This window comes from Eurypyga helias, unplaced genomic scaffold (genome assembly GCF_000690775.1).
Source record: "Eurypyga helias isolate BGI_N326 unplaced genomic scaffold, ASM69077v1 scaffold22182, whole genome shotgun sequence".
NCBI lineage: Eukaryota > Metazoa > Chordata > Aves > Eurypygiformes > Eurypygidae > Eurypyga > Eurypyga helias.
In genome coordinates this window covers 2,621-19,543 of record NW_010234480.1, presented here as the reverse complement: position 1 = coordinate 19,543, position 16,923 = coordinate 2,621, and the positions used below count along the sequence as shown (strand labels likewise).

General features: G+C 44.7%; 1 protein-coding gene across 1 annotated transcript; it reads left to right on the top strand.

Moving 5' to 3' along the window:
* Positions 1-493: 493 nt before the first annotated feature.
* LOC104505744 (plasminogen activator inhibitor 1 RNA-binding protein-like) lies at positions 494-14,509 on the top strand (the record flags this gene model as incomplete). The annotated part of the gene is made up of 9 exons (XM_010146436.1): positions 494-656; positions 1,561-1,698; positions 1,846-1,917; positions 2,534-2,608; positions 5,986-6,163; positions 9,200-9,247; positions 11,708-11,881; positions 12,876-12,914; positions 14,084-14,509. Coding segments are annotated over 9 exons (944 nt in total), but the record flags the coding sequence as incomplete, so codon positions are not given.
* Positions 14,510-16,923: the final 2,414 nt, after the last annotated feature.

The following is a 16,923-nucleotide window of genomic DNA, read 5'->3' as shown; positions in this document are numbered from 1 at the left end:
TGCCAGCCGAAAGGTTTCCAAGAGCCCAGTGGGATGGAGCAGGGTGGCTGTCACAGAGACTGGGGTCCAGCATGGCGATGCTGACTTCGCTTTGGTGTGCATCAAAGTAAGAAGCACTTGCGTTACCTGAAAAGCACCTTTCAGAGGAAAAAAAGAAAGAAAGAAATCGTGCTTGCCTTGATCCTTCTTTGAAAGCTGACCCTGTCATTTTAACACGGCTTAGTAATGTGTTGTGTGCTCTGACAGGTTTTGTTTCCTACGGTATTGTAAGTGTACACTGGTGCAGAATACAGTTTGGTTTAAATGCTGCATAAAAATGTGAATGAGAAGAGTCATGATCTACACTGACTATAAAAAAGGTGTCGTTTCTCAGCACGGCTAGAAGGAAAACTTCATTTTGAGCTTACCTTCAGCACTGTTTTAGGGTGCTAGAGTCAGTATCTCTCCCGGAGCAGCTTGACATTCCGTTGATGTGTTCTGCCTAACGTTGCAGGGATAAGACGTATTGGCAGGAGGCCTGATCAGCAGCAGCAGCAGCAACAGCAGGGTGAAGGCAAGCCTATTGACAGGAGACCGGAGAGACGACCTCCCCGCGAGCGCCGCTTTGATAAACCTGCTGATGAGAAAGGCGAAGGAGGAGAATTTTCTGTTGATAAGTAAGGATTTTTTTGTTACGACGAAGGACTTTTCCAGCTTTGATAGGGAGGGGATGTCCAGGCTTCTGTTACTTAGTTAAAAAAAAAAAAAGAAAATAATGATTGAATCAAAATTAAGCCGATTGAGTTAAATTTTCGTCAGTCACAAGAAGAGCATGTGTCATGCAGACTATGGCCCTTTTCCTGATTATATTCACAAACTTGGCTCAAGTTTTAGGCTGTCAGTGATCTGGCATGGACAGTTCCATTGGTTTAACTGAAAATACGGCTTAAATCATTAAGGTATCTACCATATCTCTCAATCTATAGCAGATGGGTCAGGAGAGGAGCTCGAATACCGCTGTTGCCTGCAGGATGCGGTTCGTGTGCTGTTAGAGCTGCTGTTTAAATCCATGCCGCTGACTTGGAGCCAGTTAAAGTTTGTCCTTGTAGGTGTTTATACCTTGGCTGCAGTGACGTCAGACTTGGAAGTGGGGGAAGTCTAGGCAAGTTTGGGTGTCTGGAGTATCGCGAGGGATCCAGAATTCACGTGTTCTGAAAGTAGCGTTCAGATATTAAAATTGTAGTGGCCAGAGGGTGAATCCTTTAAAAAAAGTAAGTTGGATGAACGTGTGTTAAATTGAAATTGTAGTATCTGCTAGTTATGTAACACCGTACAAACACGTGTTGGTATTCCCAGAGGATGCAAATAAAGGGTAATCCTTCTGAACACTTGCTTCCAGATTCTAAAATGTGGGCATTACGCATGTAGGTTTTTTCAGTGTAAGCCTCGGCAGGGTCGCAGACACTGATTACCAAAGGGAAAGTAAGTAAATAAAATTCTCAGAAGGGAAAAAGAAAATGCTAAGAACGGTTCTGTAAACGTTTGGAGGTGAAATACTCAAGTTTGGCTGTTCCATACTAGACCCATTCTTGACCGACCTATGCGTGGACGTGGCGGACTTGGAAGAGGACGTGGCCGTGGCCGTGGAATGGGCAGAGGAGATGGGTTTGACTCTCGTGGCAAACGTGAATTTGACAGACACAGTGGCAGCGATAGATCGTAAGTCTTTAACTTTTCCTGTTGTTGGGTTTTTTTGGCAATTCTTTACAATTAATACATATTTTACAATTTGCCTTTGAATTTCTGTATCTGGACACTATAATGTTAACTCAGTTTTGTTAGTTCTGTTTCACATTCACATTTCAGCGGCCTAAAGCACGAGGACAAGCGTGGTGGCAGCGGATCACACAACTGGGGAACCGTCAAAGATGAACTAACGTTAGTAATCTGTAATTGCTCAGAAAACTACTAGCAGAATGTTAATAAATACTAGTTCTTATGGCTTGCAAAATGCAAACGTTTAGCCGCCTTTTTTTCCTTTAATTTTTGATAATTTTTGCTATGCTATTAAAGCAGCCTCTGCAGAATTTAGGAAATTAGCCGTATCTTTTAACGTGGGAGACGGCTTCAGTATTAAAACCAGGGCATTGGGGAAGTTGGATATGCAGAGTCTTGTGCTGGTTTTTGAACAATTGTTTTGCTAAAAATAGAACAACTTAATTGACAATTTTGATCAGGTTAAACGTGCTTTTTTACTAGTAGTACATTGAAAACAGTATTTTTAATAGCCAGGTCTGTTTTGTGTCTCCAAGGTATGGCGGGAGGCTTTTCAGGATGGGTACTAGGGAGCCTTGGGGAAAACCACTGGGGGAAGGTGGGAAGCGTAGCATCTCTCAGGTACAGAGAGCACCAATACTTAATTGAAGTAGTTTTTTAAAGAAGAGTAGGTTGCCTAAATCCACTGTAGACTTCAGTCATTAATCTTCTGTAGCTTTAAGTAGGGATGAACTCTTAAAAAAAAAAAAAACCAACTCCAAACATTATGTAATTGCAGTGAATTGGATCAGTCGGCTGTAACTGAGGAAACGCCAGAGGGAGAGGAACATCCGCCTGCTGATTCTGAAAATAAGTGAGTACCATCCCTCTCAGTGTTCTGTGATTGCTGTAGTATTACTGCGACTTCAACCTCTGATATTTATTGCTACTTCTGTTTTGCCAAACTGATTGTGCTTTATTCAGTAGATATGGAATTAATCCACAGTGCTGCTGAAAGACTGTCTCTTTAAAAACTGCATGTTTAAAAATGGCTAACTTGAAGCTGTTCTAGTGTCGTACGGGCTCTTAGGTCGCTTTCAGATTTAGTTATTAATAATCACTTCTAATACGCTTAAGGTCTGGGGATTGTGACTCCTAAGTACCAAATCCAAAAGCATCAGTGCTCATAACTGGGCAGAACCACCAGCACAAGCGCTGGTGAGGCCTTCCCTGGAGTGCTGTGTCCAGTTCTGGGCTCCTCAGCTCAAGAAGGACAAGGAGCTACTGGAGAGGGGCCAGCGCAGGGCCACTACGAGGATGAAGGGCCTGGAGCACCTTCCACATGAGGAAAGGCTGGGAGAGCTGGGGCTGTTCAGCTTGGAGAAGAGGAGGCTGAGGGGGGATCTTTATCAATGCTTACCAGTATCTAAAGGGTGGGTGTCAGGAGGGTGGGGCCAGGCTCAGGCTCTTCTCAGGGGTGTCCAGTGACAGGACGAGGGGCAGTGGCCATAAACGGGAAAACAGAAGGTTCAGCCTGACCATGAGGTAACCCTTCTTCACTCTGAGGGTGACAGAGCACGGAACAGGCTGCCCAGAGAGGTGGGAGAGTCTCCCTCCCCGGAGACTTTCCAAAGCCGCCTGGACGTGGTCCTGTGTGATCTGCTCTGGCAGGGGGGTTGGACTAGGGGATCTCTAGGGGTCCCTTCCAACCCCAACCACTCTGAATCTGTAGGAGGCAAATTTCTTAAACCTGTTTTTTCAGAACAACTGTTGAGACTGATTATCCTGTAGAAGAAAGGGTTTTTCTCTCTTCCATTCTTCAGCTTCTCTGTGTGCAGACAGTTTTCAGAGAAGTTAACTTGACTGCTTACTGTTTCACTAGGCTGGTGTTACAGCAGAAAGCGGTGGCTGGCTGAGTGTCAGAGTTACTAGAGAAGCAGAATGAGCAGTAGTGATACAGTTGATGTAAAAACGTGACACAACTTTCTGTGGTGACATAGCACAATAAAATGCTCTGTTTTAACGAGGAATGTGCTGTATGGGAAATTCAAAACAAAATGGCAAACAGATAAGATAGAATTTTGAAATGTTTGCCTGAGATTTTTAATGTGGAGTTTGCTATAGCTTGATTGCCTCATTAATAACTTTGGTTAGCAGTAAAGAGGGCACAATCACTGTGTAGAGAATGAGAAATTGAATTAGTTTAACTAAAAGAATAAAATGCCATTACTGGTCCAAGCTTAAGGTTGTCTTGTATGCAGAAAGAAGTAGTGTTAGACTTTTTTAAGGCATTACAGCTGGAACATTGGTCCAAAAATGCAAGCTAGCTAGTCCTTGAAATAATTATATGTATTGGAAATCTGGGTATATGAAATTTGCTGTATCTACAGTGTTTCCTGGATCTTTATTAGTAGCAGTGTCCTAGTGCCTGGCCAGGTGCTGACCCACCTGTGTGCTGATCACTTACCTGAAAATTCTGCTGGTGTTTGTATGTGTTTTCTTTCTCAGTTCTGCAGAAAACGTGTGCTCTTCTCAGGGTCAAGCATGACCCAGCTGTTGTAATCCATTGGTTATCTTTATAGAACAGCATCTTTACATGGGTTGGTTTTCTGTGGATCTCTAACCCAAATTTTTCAGCAGAACTGTAGGATGTTTTACGGCAGTAAAATGTGCCAAGAGGGCAGTATCTTTGCCTTGAACAAAAAAAAAGCTTCTGAATATATACCATGTCAAAAATCGTTCTGTCTCCAGAGTGAGGAAAAAATTAAATACAGTAATGTTGATGTAAAACCTCTACATTATTACAGCAAAATGAATGGCTACAAAGCGAAGGCCTTGTCTCTAAACTTGAGGCTTTTTTGGTTGTTGTGTGGCACATACATGGCACTGGTTTTCTGTAAATCAGATGTGTAGTTGCATAAACACACTGAAGAATGAAGAGGTGAAAGGATTGACTGCCCGTGTAGTTGGAACATGATCTGGTATGGAGCACAGTGGTTGTGTCTTCTGCTTAAAAATAGCCCTTTGGCAGAAGGTAGGGGAACCAAAGATTGACAGCGAGGTGATGTATCGTGCTGCTGGCTTTTCAAATTAGCTGAAAGTAAAAATTGTTTGTTAGCTATGAAATTAATAATTGCCTTTGGTACAACAAAAGACACAGATTATCCAAAGCTGATTAAATTCTGTGGTTAAAAAAACTAAGAAGCTTGAAAACTGTGGTAAGCACTCTCTCACTGCCTTAACTTCAGAAGTTGGTTGAAAGCCAACCATATCCTGGGCTGTATCCAGAGAAGTGTGGCCAGCAGGTCGAGGGAGGGGATTCTGCCCCTGTGCTCTGCTCTGGTGAGACCCCACCTGGAGTGCTGCATCCAGCTGTGGAGCCCTCAGCATCAGAAGGATATAGACCACTTGGAGTGAGTCCAGAGGAGGGCATGGAGATGCTCCGAGGGCTGGAGCACCTCTGCTATGGGGACAGGCTGAGGGAGTTGTGGCTTGTTCAGCCTGGAGAAGGGAAGGCTCCGGGGAGACCTTATTGCAGCCTTCCAGTGCCTGAAGGGGCTACAAGGAAGCTGCGGGGGACTTTTTACAAGGGCCTGTAGTGACAGGACAAGGGGTAACGGGTTTAAATTGAAAGTGGGGAGGTTTAGATTGGATATCAGGAAGGAATCTTCCTGGAGAGGGTGGGGAGGCACTGGGACAGGTTGCCCAGAGAAGCTGTGGATGCCCCATCCCGGGAAGTGTCCAAGGCCAGGCTGGATGAGGCTTGGAGCAACCTGGTCTAGTGGAAGGTGTCCCTGCCCATGGCAGGGGGTTGGAACTAGATGATCTTTAAGGTCCCTTCCAACCCAAACCATTCTGTGATTCTAACTTGAACCTTTAGGAGACAGGTACCTCCAGAAGGGGAGGAAGGCTACAAACAAGTCCATTGCAGAAGTTAGGCTTTTGTGTTTCTAAAGAAAATTGTCATAAATGTAGAGAATAGGCAGCATGGGTCAGTGCAAATTTTAACATTTTGCTGTCCTCACTATTTACTTGCTGAAGGGTGTCTGTCTGTGGGGGGTTTTTTTTGTGTTCTGGCTAAAGGAGCGGAGTTTCCATGTGTGCTGGAAGTGATGGGGTTTTATATACACCTATTAACTGCTAAATACTTGACAAACTTTTTAATAGTCTGGTGCTTATTAGTGACTGATTTTCAGTTTGTATCTAGAAAGTGAGTTCTGAGTCCTGATCATATTCCTGAATTTACTACAGAGAGAATGAGGTTGAAGAAGTTAAGGAAGAAGGTCCTAAGGAAATGACCCTGGACGAGTGGAAAGCTATTCAAAGTAAGGATCGTGCAAAAGTCGAGTTCAACATCCGTAAACCAAATGAGGGTGCTGATGGGCAATGGAAAAAAGGATTTGTTCTTCACAAGTCAAAGAGCGAGGAGGTAAAGTGATTTTCCGTATTTGCTAGTATCCAGACTGTACAGGTTTCGCTGTTGATATGCACTTGTTGGAGTGGAAGCTCCACTCTGTGGCGCTGACCTGTAGCTAAAAGCTTATGCCATGGGGACAACATTTCCGTTAAGAAAACGGACGTCACACGGTAGCACCGGTAGCCACTCTCACTGGGGTTGGTGTAGCGGTCAACCCCTACCCTTCGGTTGGTGCGTACTGTGATACAGCCTAGAGCTGAGATGGGAATGCTGCTGCGCCTGAGCAGGTCACTTCGTAGGACTGTCTCTTGGTGAGCACTTGAGACAAGGCTTGCAATACCAAATTTATTTCTTTGCTTTTTATGCAGTACACAGGTTTCTGGTGCGTGCTGAACACTGTGTATGATTGAAGAAAACTGGTGGTGCCTCAGACACCTTAATGCCTAAACTGTATCTGAAGTTTGTAACGTGGGTATTTTGTTGGTTTGTGATGTTGTACAGACAAGTGTCCTCGAAGTGTTTGAGACAGGAGGTGAAATGTATTTGTATTCTTCAGTGATACTCAACGTAGTTGCTGTACAACTATTTTAAAATTGTAGTTTCTCAAGCATACTCATTTCAGTCATTGCCAAATTTTAATGACTCTCTTCCAAGATGCTGAGAGTGGTGAGGAGAGACAGACTTGGTTCAGAAGGAAGGGAAGTGCTGAGAGCTCTGGTTTCTAATGCAGGGCTGCATTAATCTTTGGTTTTAACACTGGAATATCTGAAGTGACCCGCTGCTAATTGGTGGACTGCAACAGTGTATACAGATGGTTCTGCCTCCCTTGGAGTACCCTTACTACTTGAAGTAACTAAATAGTGTGTAGTATGCTGGCTTTCTTCTAATACGCATTGCTGCTTTTTCACACCTTGTCAGAGTTGTTTTATAAACTGGGAGCATAATACAGATGGGTAGGCACTGTTGTTCAGTACTTTCCAACGAAAACTCTTATTTCTGAGCTCATTGAACTCCTAATGAGTTTGACTTTGTGACAATCATGCTATTTTCTTGCTGTGAAGGTAGTTCTTTAAATGATTGTGTATTATTTTGTTTACCTTAAGCAGTTTAGTGTTTGAAGTGTTTGTTAAATACTGCTTTTTCTGGCTTGCCTAGAAAAGGGAAATTGGGTTAATAGACTTAATGTTGCTGTAGACTAACAGGGTATATTTAGGCAGAAGTATCTGTGTACTTTACCAAGATTTACCAAACCTGTAGTCCTTCAAGTTCCCTCAGCCCCAATCTCCAAAGCTGATTTATTTGACATTTAGTCAGCTGAAGACAGTCTCTACCTGCATGTATGACAGTACGACTAATCAGATTATTTTTGTGGAAGAACTGATGCAATTAGTAGATTGTTTTGAGAGGTGTATTCAGTCAACTTCTCCTCAAAGAAATGAGGCAGATGTTTTCAATGCTGTCACATAAGACGGTAACAGCTCCTTGCTGTGTAAGCAGGGAAGTGAAATACCAGCAAAACTGCCTTTAAATGTAGGTGCCTTCAGCCCGCTTTTATTGTATGTCCAGCAGATGTGTCCCCATTTCATGTACATCAGCATGTCATGTTCATCAGCACTGTCCGCTGATCCCATGGGAAGCAGCATGGGGGGTGTGTGTGTGTGAAGTATTCTTGCCGAACATCCCTGTAATACAGGCCTTAGGAAAGCCTTTGCTGCGGCCCCTTTGTGAGCCGGTTTGGAAGGTGGGATACTTAGAAGTTACGAACCTACCAGTCGCCTGCTGTTCTTTTTCTGTTTGTCCTCTTGGACATACTTGGGAGTCATGAAATCAAGGCTGATGTGAGGGTTCTGTGATTCTTACTCGTAAGAAGGGCAGTGATGTGTGGGTGAGACTTGGTTTATAGGTAAATTCTGGGTTGTGGCTCCAGATCTTCTCTACTTGTGTAGCTGAAAAATCACCACATACTCCAGTAGATTTGCTCAGGAATCACTGTGATAACCACCTTCGTTCCTGTAGTTGGGAATTACTAGGAGAACGTCCTAGGAGTCTGTGGGAAAAGGGAGGCTGTAGTACTGTTCATCTGCCGTAGTCTTGTGAAAGAGTTGTCCTCCTCCTGCTTGCGCTCTTCACGGAGGGCTGAAATGCTTGACCCTCTCTGAGGTCTTTTCTTTTTCACATTTGCTGTGCAGTTGCTAGAAAGGGATGGTTTGTAGAAAACAGACTCTTACTACTGTCCCAGATTCTTGCTGGTTTAATGTGAAATCCATGTGTATTGGCAGCCCTCATCTGATGAGACTTTTCAGGAGATTTGGTTATGCCATAAGAGATTCTCTTTTTTCATACTCCGCAGGCTGGCTTAGTGGCTTGATTCTTTTTAAGTTCTGCTGGTGCAGCTGAATAAAAAATGGGGAGGAGTTACATGTGGAGAGATCTTAATTTGTTCAGAAAGTTGGATGCAAGTCTCCTGGAAAGATGGATACACCAGTAGATAGTTCCTGCTCCGTGTATCTGCTGTGCCGTGCCTCTTCCCTGTGCCTTCTGACTTCCTTGCTGATCTGACCCCTCCCTTAGGGGAGGTTACAGTGGATGACTGAGAAATATGTTTTGGAAAATAATAGTTCATCTTCTCAAATTTTGGTGGAATGACTCTTGAATCAAGGCTGTGCCGTTAATGACCTTTTGTCATTAATGGTAATTTCAAACATCCCACCCTCTTATCAGTCTAGCTGTGTACGCAGCGTGCCTGGCTGCTGGAGATCAGCCTGCATGCCTGGTGTCTGCTAGAGCTTCCAGCAGCCTTTGTTTGGTATCTGCGATCCTCTTGTCTCCACGCCTGTGGTATGGTCCATCCTCTCCTCTTTCTGGACGCTCGCACAGCTGTTGATCTCATCCTTTTGCTGCTTCATGTGCTCGGTGACATCTGTGTCCAGCAAGTTCACGTGACCTTATTACCTGTTGTTTCTGTATGTAGTTGAGTCTCATTTCTTCCTTTTGTTTTCTCCCTTTGTTCCTTTTGTCACTTTGGCGTGGACACGCAACTTTCATCAGACAAAGGCGATGACAGAAATGCAGGGGAGTCTGCTGGAGTCAAATGAGGTACTGATCCTTTCTATCTAACTGGTGATAGCTGTGTTTTGATATGAGCCCCTTCAGGAATGAAGGGCTGGATACTGAAGTCACAAAACCAGAGAGTACAAGTAGATACGATACGGAGCTCTTCTGTCCATGCCTGTTGTCTAAGTGTGCACCATATAGGACCCTTCGTAATTAGTACCCTTGTTCCTAATTGAGCTGAACTCAACCCTTACCATAAATGCTTCTATCATGAGTGTTTGTTTTGGTTTTTTTTTTTGTTGTGGCTGTTGTTTTTCCATATCTCGCTGTCTGCTTTGGCCCCCTTTCTGCTAGCAGCTTGTTCCTAATTTTTGACAGCCTTCCCAAGACCCGTAAGTGCAGCAGTGCCTTCCAGGAGCTCTCAGTTTCTAGAACAGAGCACTGTTGGGAGTTGCCAATACATATAAACTAAATGCTTCCAGAGATGATTCAAAACAAGCAATTTGTGTGGTATGTCTTTGCCTGTTGTCATCTAAGTGGTAGAAGGGTATGAGGAGAATGTGCCAAGTCTTCCTGGTGTTTTAAAGTAGCTTTAGTTATTTTGGATAAAGAAATCATCAGGGTCATGTCAGTTAAGTTGTGAAATACAGTGTCTTTGGTAGACTGTGGTGTTTCTTTTTTACGCCATAACTGCGTAGGGAAGGAAAAACACAGAATTATCGTTCAAAGCCTGATACTACCTCCCAGAAAAGAGAATGCCTGGACAACTACGAGTAATTTGGAATTATCATCCCAGTACCCAGCAGCGATTGAAACTGTAGATAAAATACGTAGTAGTAGGAAAGGATCAGAACCGTAACAAAGGGTATTGCGTACTCTTTTACAAATCGTTGGTGTCCTTCCGTTTGAGAAGCGCCATGTCAGGCGGGGAGGGGGACTGACTTTTCTCTGAAAAACAACTGCCTAGGCTAACTTTCCAAGTCTGGGAAAAGAGCTCTCTGGGGGAAGGGTGTACAGTTCAAATTACAAAATCAGGAGTTGGATGGAGACCAGTTGTTACATGGAGTACATCCCAAGGAAATGTGTCTGAAATAAAGCAGCATGGAGAGGTGTTTCTCATTGTGCTTAATTAAATTGCAGAGCCCTCCACTGCAGGATGCCGTGGAGGGCAGACTACCACTGGGCATGGGAAGAGGCTGTGAGATTGGTGGGGGAGAAGGCTCTGTGGCTCTGTATAGACCGACTCCAGGAATCCCTGAAAGCAGCTTGCAGCCTTTGGGCTGCAGACCTGCTGCCTTACGAAGGACCCACAAACAGTAATTAAAGGGTACAGGGCTTAATTGCACAACATGTTGCCTTTGAAGGTCAGCATATTGTGTAATTACAGCACAAGAAGAGTTAGAGTCAGTAGGCTTAAGCTTGCACGTGGCGCTCCAGTAGGAAAATACAAGCAAGCTGAAAATTGCCGTGCCAGAAATTAGGTGGTTGCAGGAAAAGGAGGAGTTGAGTGTTGTCACGTTAACCAAAACGTGACGACTGGACCTCATAAGAGGCAGAGTGCTGGGGTGGGTAAACCCTTGGTCTGATCCAGTGTGGTCAGCTCTTCGTTGGGTGTGTCGTCAGGTGCCGACACCTGACTTGCTACTTGGAAAAATTATTTGGGCAAAATAGGAAAAATAATGAATTTAACAACACTTGGTTCTTTGTGTTCAGCGTGTAATAACTTGAAATACTCAAATGGGCTGAATAGTGGCATTTTGTGGTGTTAGATGTATGTCTTGTGCGCATACCTTGCTCTTTAAAGCTCGGGTTGCTCACTGGGAACCCATCAGCTGTAAGAGAGTGTTGTACAAAGGGCGGGAGTCATGTTTTTCAGTGTAGTGGGTGAGATTGGTTCTGGTTTAGCATTAATGTTTTAGCTACTTCAGTTACGTTGTGTTCAGAAGGTTTGCGCCTCGTTTGCCGTCTGTTATGGCTAAAACTGATAAGGGATTTTTTTCCTTGTTTTAATTTAGACAGGGCTAAGCAATTGAGAAAGTGTAAAGTACTCCTTTACAAGTGTAAAGCAAAATAAAATGGGTTACTGAGTAAGTATTTGAAAATAATGGAACAAGTTGATAGAACTGGCAGACTTCTCAGGATATGGAGTGGGAAGATGACAAATGCTAGAATGCTGTACTGGCTCGCTGATGGTTTGGTCTTGGAGAAGCCTGAACATGTTCCTTTGAAGGAACTTCAGAGCTTCCCCAAATTATCTTGGAAATGCAAAATACTTTTGCTCAAGCACTTGTTTGATTACCTAGATGTGGTTTTGTCACGTGCACAAAGTGGTATAACTTGATTCCTAACGATTCCTGTGCTTTTAACTTGAGTCAAAGTAATCAATCATCCGTTTGGGAGCGCGTTTGGAGGCGAGCAGGCGTGCTCTGGTGGTAAGAGTGCGACTGCAGGTGGAAAAGTTGCTGCGGTGATCTCTTAGTCACGGAGAAACACTCATTGCAGGCTCATGCTGAGGACTCGGTAATGGATCATCACTTCCGCAAGCCGGCAAACGATATCACATCCCAGCTGGAGATCAACTTTGGAGACCTCGGCCGCCCCGGACGTGGCGGCAGAGGGGGACGGGGTGGCCGAGGACGTGGTGGCAGGGCCAGCCGTGGAGGCAGAACTGACAAGGTAAGGAGCTGCAGCTCGCACCCCCAGGGCAGTTCAGTTTCAGTTGGTGTTAGGGTTGCGCACAGGTAGTTTTAAGTGTCTGAGTTTTCTGGAGGTGTTGATCTGACAACCAATGCCAAGCGTCTGTTCTTACAAGTTGAAAGTAAACTTGGTTATTGTTAGCACAAAAGGATGAATGTTTTAGCAGTGTTCTTAAACACACACACAAAAAGGGTGGGGAGTAGATTGGATTAAAAAAAGTGTCATTCTTGGAAGGTTCTACCTAAACACCCCTAGAAAAAGACTCTTCAGTATGTATGGACAGGTCCAAACGTACTCTGAGCTGCTTCTGTTTGTGCTGGAGCTGCACCCCAGGTGTTAGAGCAGTTACTGTCAGACACAGGAGGGTGTATCTGCGTTGTGACCTGTGGGGAGTGAAAGACTGGTTTTACAGCTGCATGTTATGTCTTGAATCTGAGAAATTTCGAGTTCTCATGAGCAAATAGGACTCTAACTGCTTTTTTTCCTTACATACAGTAATTTTTCCTCCTCTAGTCCTAAACCCCTAAGGAAATACTCAGGACTGAGTACGGAATGGGGCTGGGGAGAGAACGTGTAAAGCTGAAGCACCCTAGCACAGCTACAGTAAAGATTTGATTTAACATAAGTCATTTATTCGGCTTAAATACATCTAATCAAACTGTTACTCACTAGAAAGTGGGTTCAGTCTGTGCACTGTGCCTTTCCTTACATAGACCAGACTTGCTTTTTTTTGTCCTGTGCAGGATGCTGACTTTTTCTCTTTTACACCATATCGTTTTTAAGTTTTAGGCTTATTAATTGGAAAACTCTCTGATAACAGTATAAGAAAATTGTTAGGAGTTGATACCAAATGTTTGCTCCGAGTTACTTCATTAATACAGCATCTTGCTTCTTCAAGAATTCTGTCATAAAGTAGTTAAATCTTTGCAATCTGCAGCTTGTTTGATGTTAACTCTCTTTTATTTCCTTCCAGTTGGTTAAGGAGTTTGACGTGATCCACACACCCAACCAGGTTGGTGATCTCTGGCGCTGCGTTACCTGGGAACAAGGCCCTCCTGTTGCAGGGACCCTGACTCCCTCCTGCAGTGCATTGGCTTTTCTGGCTTGCTGTTTGTGTGTGATGAGCAGCTGGAGATACCACAGCTGTAGCTACAGGCTGAAGACCCTGCTCTTGCTTTTTAACTCTAGTTTGTGGGCTGGGTCCTTCTTGCAGTGTCTGAGTCTTGCCAGTAGAGGTTAATACAACATTTATTGGAGTGGTTTCACTATGTTTATCTTGATAAATTAATATATTTATAGGAATTCAACTATCTTGGCTCTTCCTACCCTTCTCTTCCACATTCCTCAAGGGAGTATTCTAAAATACCTAATTTCTGCCTTTCATTGTAGCACTTTTCCAGGTGTGGTACAGAACCTTGGGGAAAAAAAAGAAGTAACACTGTTGGGGAGGTTCTGAGGGGATTCTTGGCTAATGTGTATGAATTTCTAGGGCTGGGTTGGCACAAAAATTCACTTTATCGACAGCTAGTTCGTGACTGGGAAAAGTTAAATGTCTGAAACTTAATTTGTGCTAGAAAGGGGTCTTTCCTGTAACAGTTACAGTTCCCTCAGTGAGAATTGGCGGCTGTGCACCGGTAGAACAGCGTGAGCCTACATTCAGGAGTCGCAGCGTGGAGAGAGAGATGTAACCTTGTGCCATACCACGTGCACAGGCGGCCTGGTCACCTGTGCTGTCCCTGCAGACAGCTTCGATTGAAAACGTCGCACAGGGGACTTCCCAGTCCTTGGAAACGCTGCTTGTTGTGGGGGGAATGTTGCTGTTGTAGCAACTTGTTCAGCACTAGAATTCCCGCTCCCCTGTAGCGTGTACCTCTCTGAAACCCGCTATTTCCCTCTTGAGTAGGGGTCAGGCTAAAGCAGCTTTAAGAAACGGGGAGGAATAATTCTTATCTGGGGTGCAGGGAGTGCCCCTTCCTGCAGCTGCCGCCTGCGCAGGGACAGAGGCTTAACCTTGTCCCCGTGCCAACACCCCGGCTCGGCGGTGCCGTGGGCCTGTTTGCCGGGTGAGAGGAGGGACTTGGAATAGGTGAAGAATCAGAAAGGGGGTAAAAAGAATTAGAAGAGAACAAGAAGGGGCTCGATGGCGCTGATGGTAATAACTTTCTGATGTTTCTCTTTCAGTCAAGTGCTTCTGCTCCTGATGTAGATGACCCAGAGGCTTTCCCAGCTCTGTCCTAAACTGGATGTCATAAGCCAACCCTGCCCTCGTCGGGGCCTTCCTCTCCGAGGCTTGCATGCTTAAGGATCCTAAACAACTAAGAAATTTAAAAAAACAAGGCAAAAAAAAAAAAAGAGGAGACTGTCATTCATACCATTCACACCTAAAGACTGAATTTTATCTGTTTTGAAAATGAACTTCTCTCGCTACACAGAAGCAACAATATGGTAGTCAGTTTTGTATTTAGAAATGTAATGGTAGCAGGGATGTTTTCATAATTTTTTCAGAGATTATGCATTCTTCATGGATACTTTTTTGTATTGCTGCTTGAAAATATGCGTTTCCAAACTTGAAATATAGGTGTGAACAGTGTGTACCAGTTCAAAGCTTTCACTTCATTTGTGTTTTGGTTTTGTTGTTTTTTTTTTTAAATTCAGGATTTTAGACATTTTCCCCAAACTCTAAACTGGGTTTTAATTATTGCACACTATTTCCGTTTCCTTAATTCCTCCTTAGCAGACTTTTATCAGCCCATGGTCTTCTGGAATGTGGAAATTTTTAATTTGGTGGAGTGTTAGCGCTGTATGGAATGCTAACTCCTGGAGTACTTTAGTTTTAGCGCTTCGGTTCAGACTTGGGAAAACGGTCATTTTTCATCCGTTTGGTAGTTTATTTGCACAAACTCTTTATACAGAATTGATACCAGATACTTGAAAAAGGTGCAAAGCACATTGGTTGATGGTTAAATACCTGTGTATTGATCCAGCAACGACGTGTGGATAATTGGTCTAAACAGTTTTTTAAAACTAATGTATTATGCTTTTTACCCTTATTCCCTCCTCCCTTCAACAGAATGAGATGCTTTGTTGGCAAAAAAGGGAGGGGGTGGTGAAGTTTTTAAATTACTCAGGCTTTTTCTTGGAGGAGGGGTACCCTGCATGGTGGAGCAACCTTTGCTTTTGTTGGAGGTGGGCAAGGTGGTAGCTGTTGCTCCGGTAGTCCGTCTGGACTCCGGCTGGGGCTTGGAAAAGCGCGGCACGGTGCGCTGCCACGATTACGTCGGCACCCGCTGTGCTCCCCGTGCCGCTCCGTCTTCAGAAGACGCTGCAGGCCTTGGCCGGGTCTGGCAGGAGGGAGTTTCTCACTGTTTCAGATGGGTACGTCGCAGCCTGCGTGCGCGCTGCGACAAAAAGAGGCAAAAGCGATCCCTGACACTAACCTCTGTCCAATTTCTGTGCTGGGTTTGTGCGGCGCTCGATCTGCTCGCTAGCTGACAGATGAATGTTTCTCAGAGGGCGATTGTAAGGACCCCTCCCTGCCGCCGCAGGAATTCTCTGTAGGTGTGCTTGAACCCCTGAGAACAGGAACGTTGCCGCTTCAGTACACGGAAGGAGGTGGGAGGAGGACTCCCAGAGAGGCTTTCCTAGGGGTTTTATCTGCACCATTTGTCAGGAGACCAGAAACAGGTTTCTCGTTTTATTTGATGCTTTACACTTTGGACAGCGTATAACGTATTTGTAGTTTCTTAACGAGGTAGATAGAAAACAAAAGGTAATGCCCTATTTTTTTAAAAGCTGTACAGGACGGGCAAAAAGTACTGGAGACCTTTGAACACGAAGTACCCAGCTCTGTAACTGGTGTTGAGCCAGCTTGCTTTCTCCCAGCGGTTGTCTACAAACATCTCTGCTGTAAACCACTGTTCATGTCGTGGGATTCGGTGCGCTCGAATTCGATTCATTCGATTCATGTTCTGGTGCGCTCACCTTTCGTATTAAAGTTCCTGGCGGTGAGAAGGAGGCACGTTTTCCAGCTCTGGATGCTAAAACCTCTTGGTTCCTTTCTCCTGACTCAGCTGACCGTGCGCAGGCGCTCGGCGTGGCGGCTCTTGCCGGTCCAGCACCGAGTTCCTCCTCTTCCCTCTCCTGTTGTGGTTTGGTAGAGTACATTGCAGTTTAGGGACACCTTAGCTAATACAGTTAAACGCCTTGATGAGCAGAAACACACGGAAAAGCTTTCTCTAACAGAAACCTTCCTCCCCTTACCCAAACTATGTGCTGTTTGAGTTGTCACTCGGCTTTCTTTCCAGCTGCTTGGGCCAGCCGGCCAGTTGGCCAGGGCCCTGCTAGCCAGATGTGGGCAGGAGCTTTCCCTTCTCCCCCTTAAAGGTGTAGGGCAGTTTCCCGAACGGCACACCACGTCCGACTTCCAAGAGAGCTTGTACTCGCACTTGGTCCGTCTGCTGTTCCAATAGATGTAAATTTGCCTCTTTCAGTCCATTTCTGTCAAGAACTAAAACTGTGAACATATATCTTTAATATTGGTGGGTGTTAACTGAAATAAAGGTTTATTTTCATGTTCTTTAAAAAAAAAAAAACCAAACCAAAAACAAAACAGTCATGGAAACCCATGGAGATGAAACCACTTCCATGGGTTCTGCCCCCACGGGTTTGCCGGTGGTGCCCAGGCAGCGCCACTGCCCAGAGCGGAGTCTGCTTTGGGAAAACTGCTCCCACTCTGTAGCTCATTCCCAATTAACAAGCTTGCTCTGGAGTAACACTGGGTTTGCTACTTGTGCTGTCACGCCGAATCCCAAGGACTAGACCCTTTAAAATCGGAACCGTTTGGCGAGGAGGGGAAACAAGCATGGGATGCGAATTGGCTTTAGGATGTGATGACGGCAAGGCTTGAGCATGAAAGTTCATCTTACCGACGGCCACCGGTGCTGGGAGGAAACGAGTGGTCAATAAAGGCAAGCGCTAGCTGTGCGGGAAAGGACTGGAATTACTCTGAAGCAGCAGCAGTC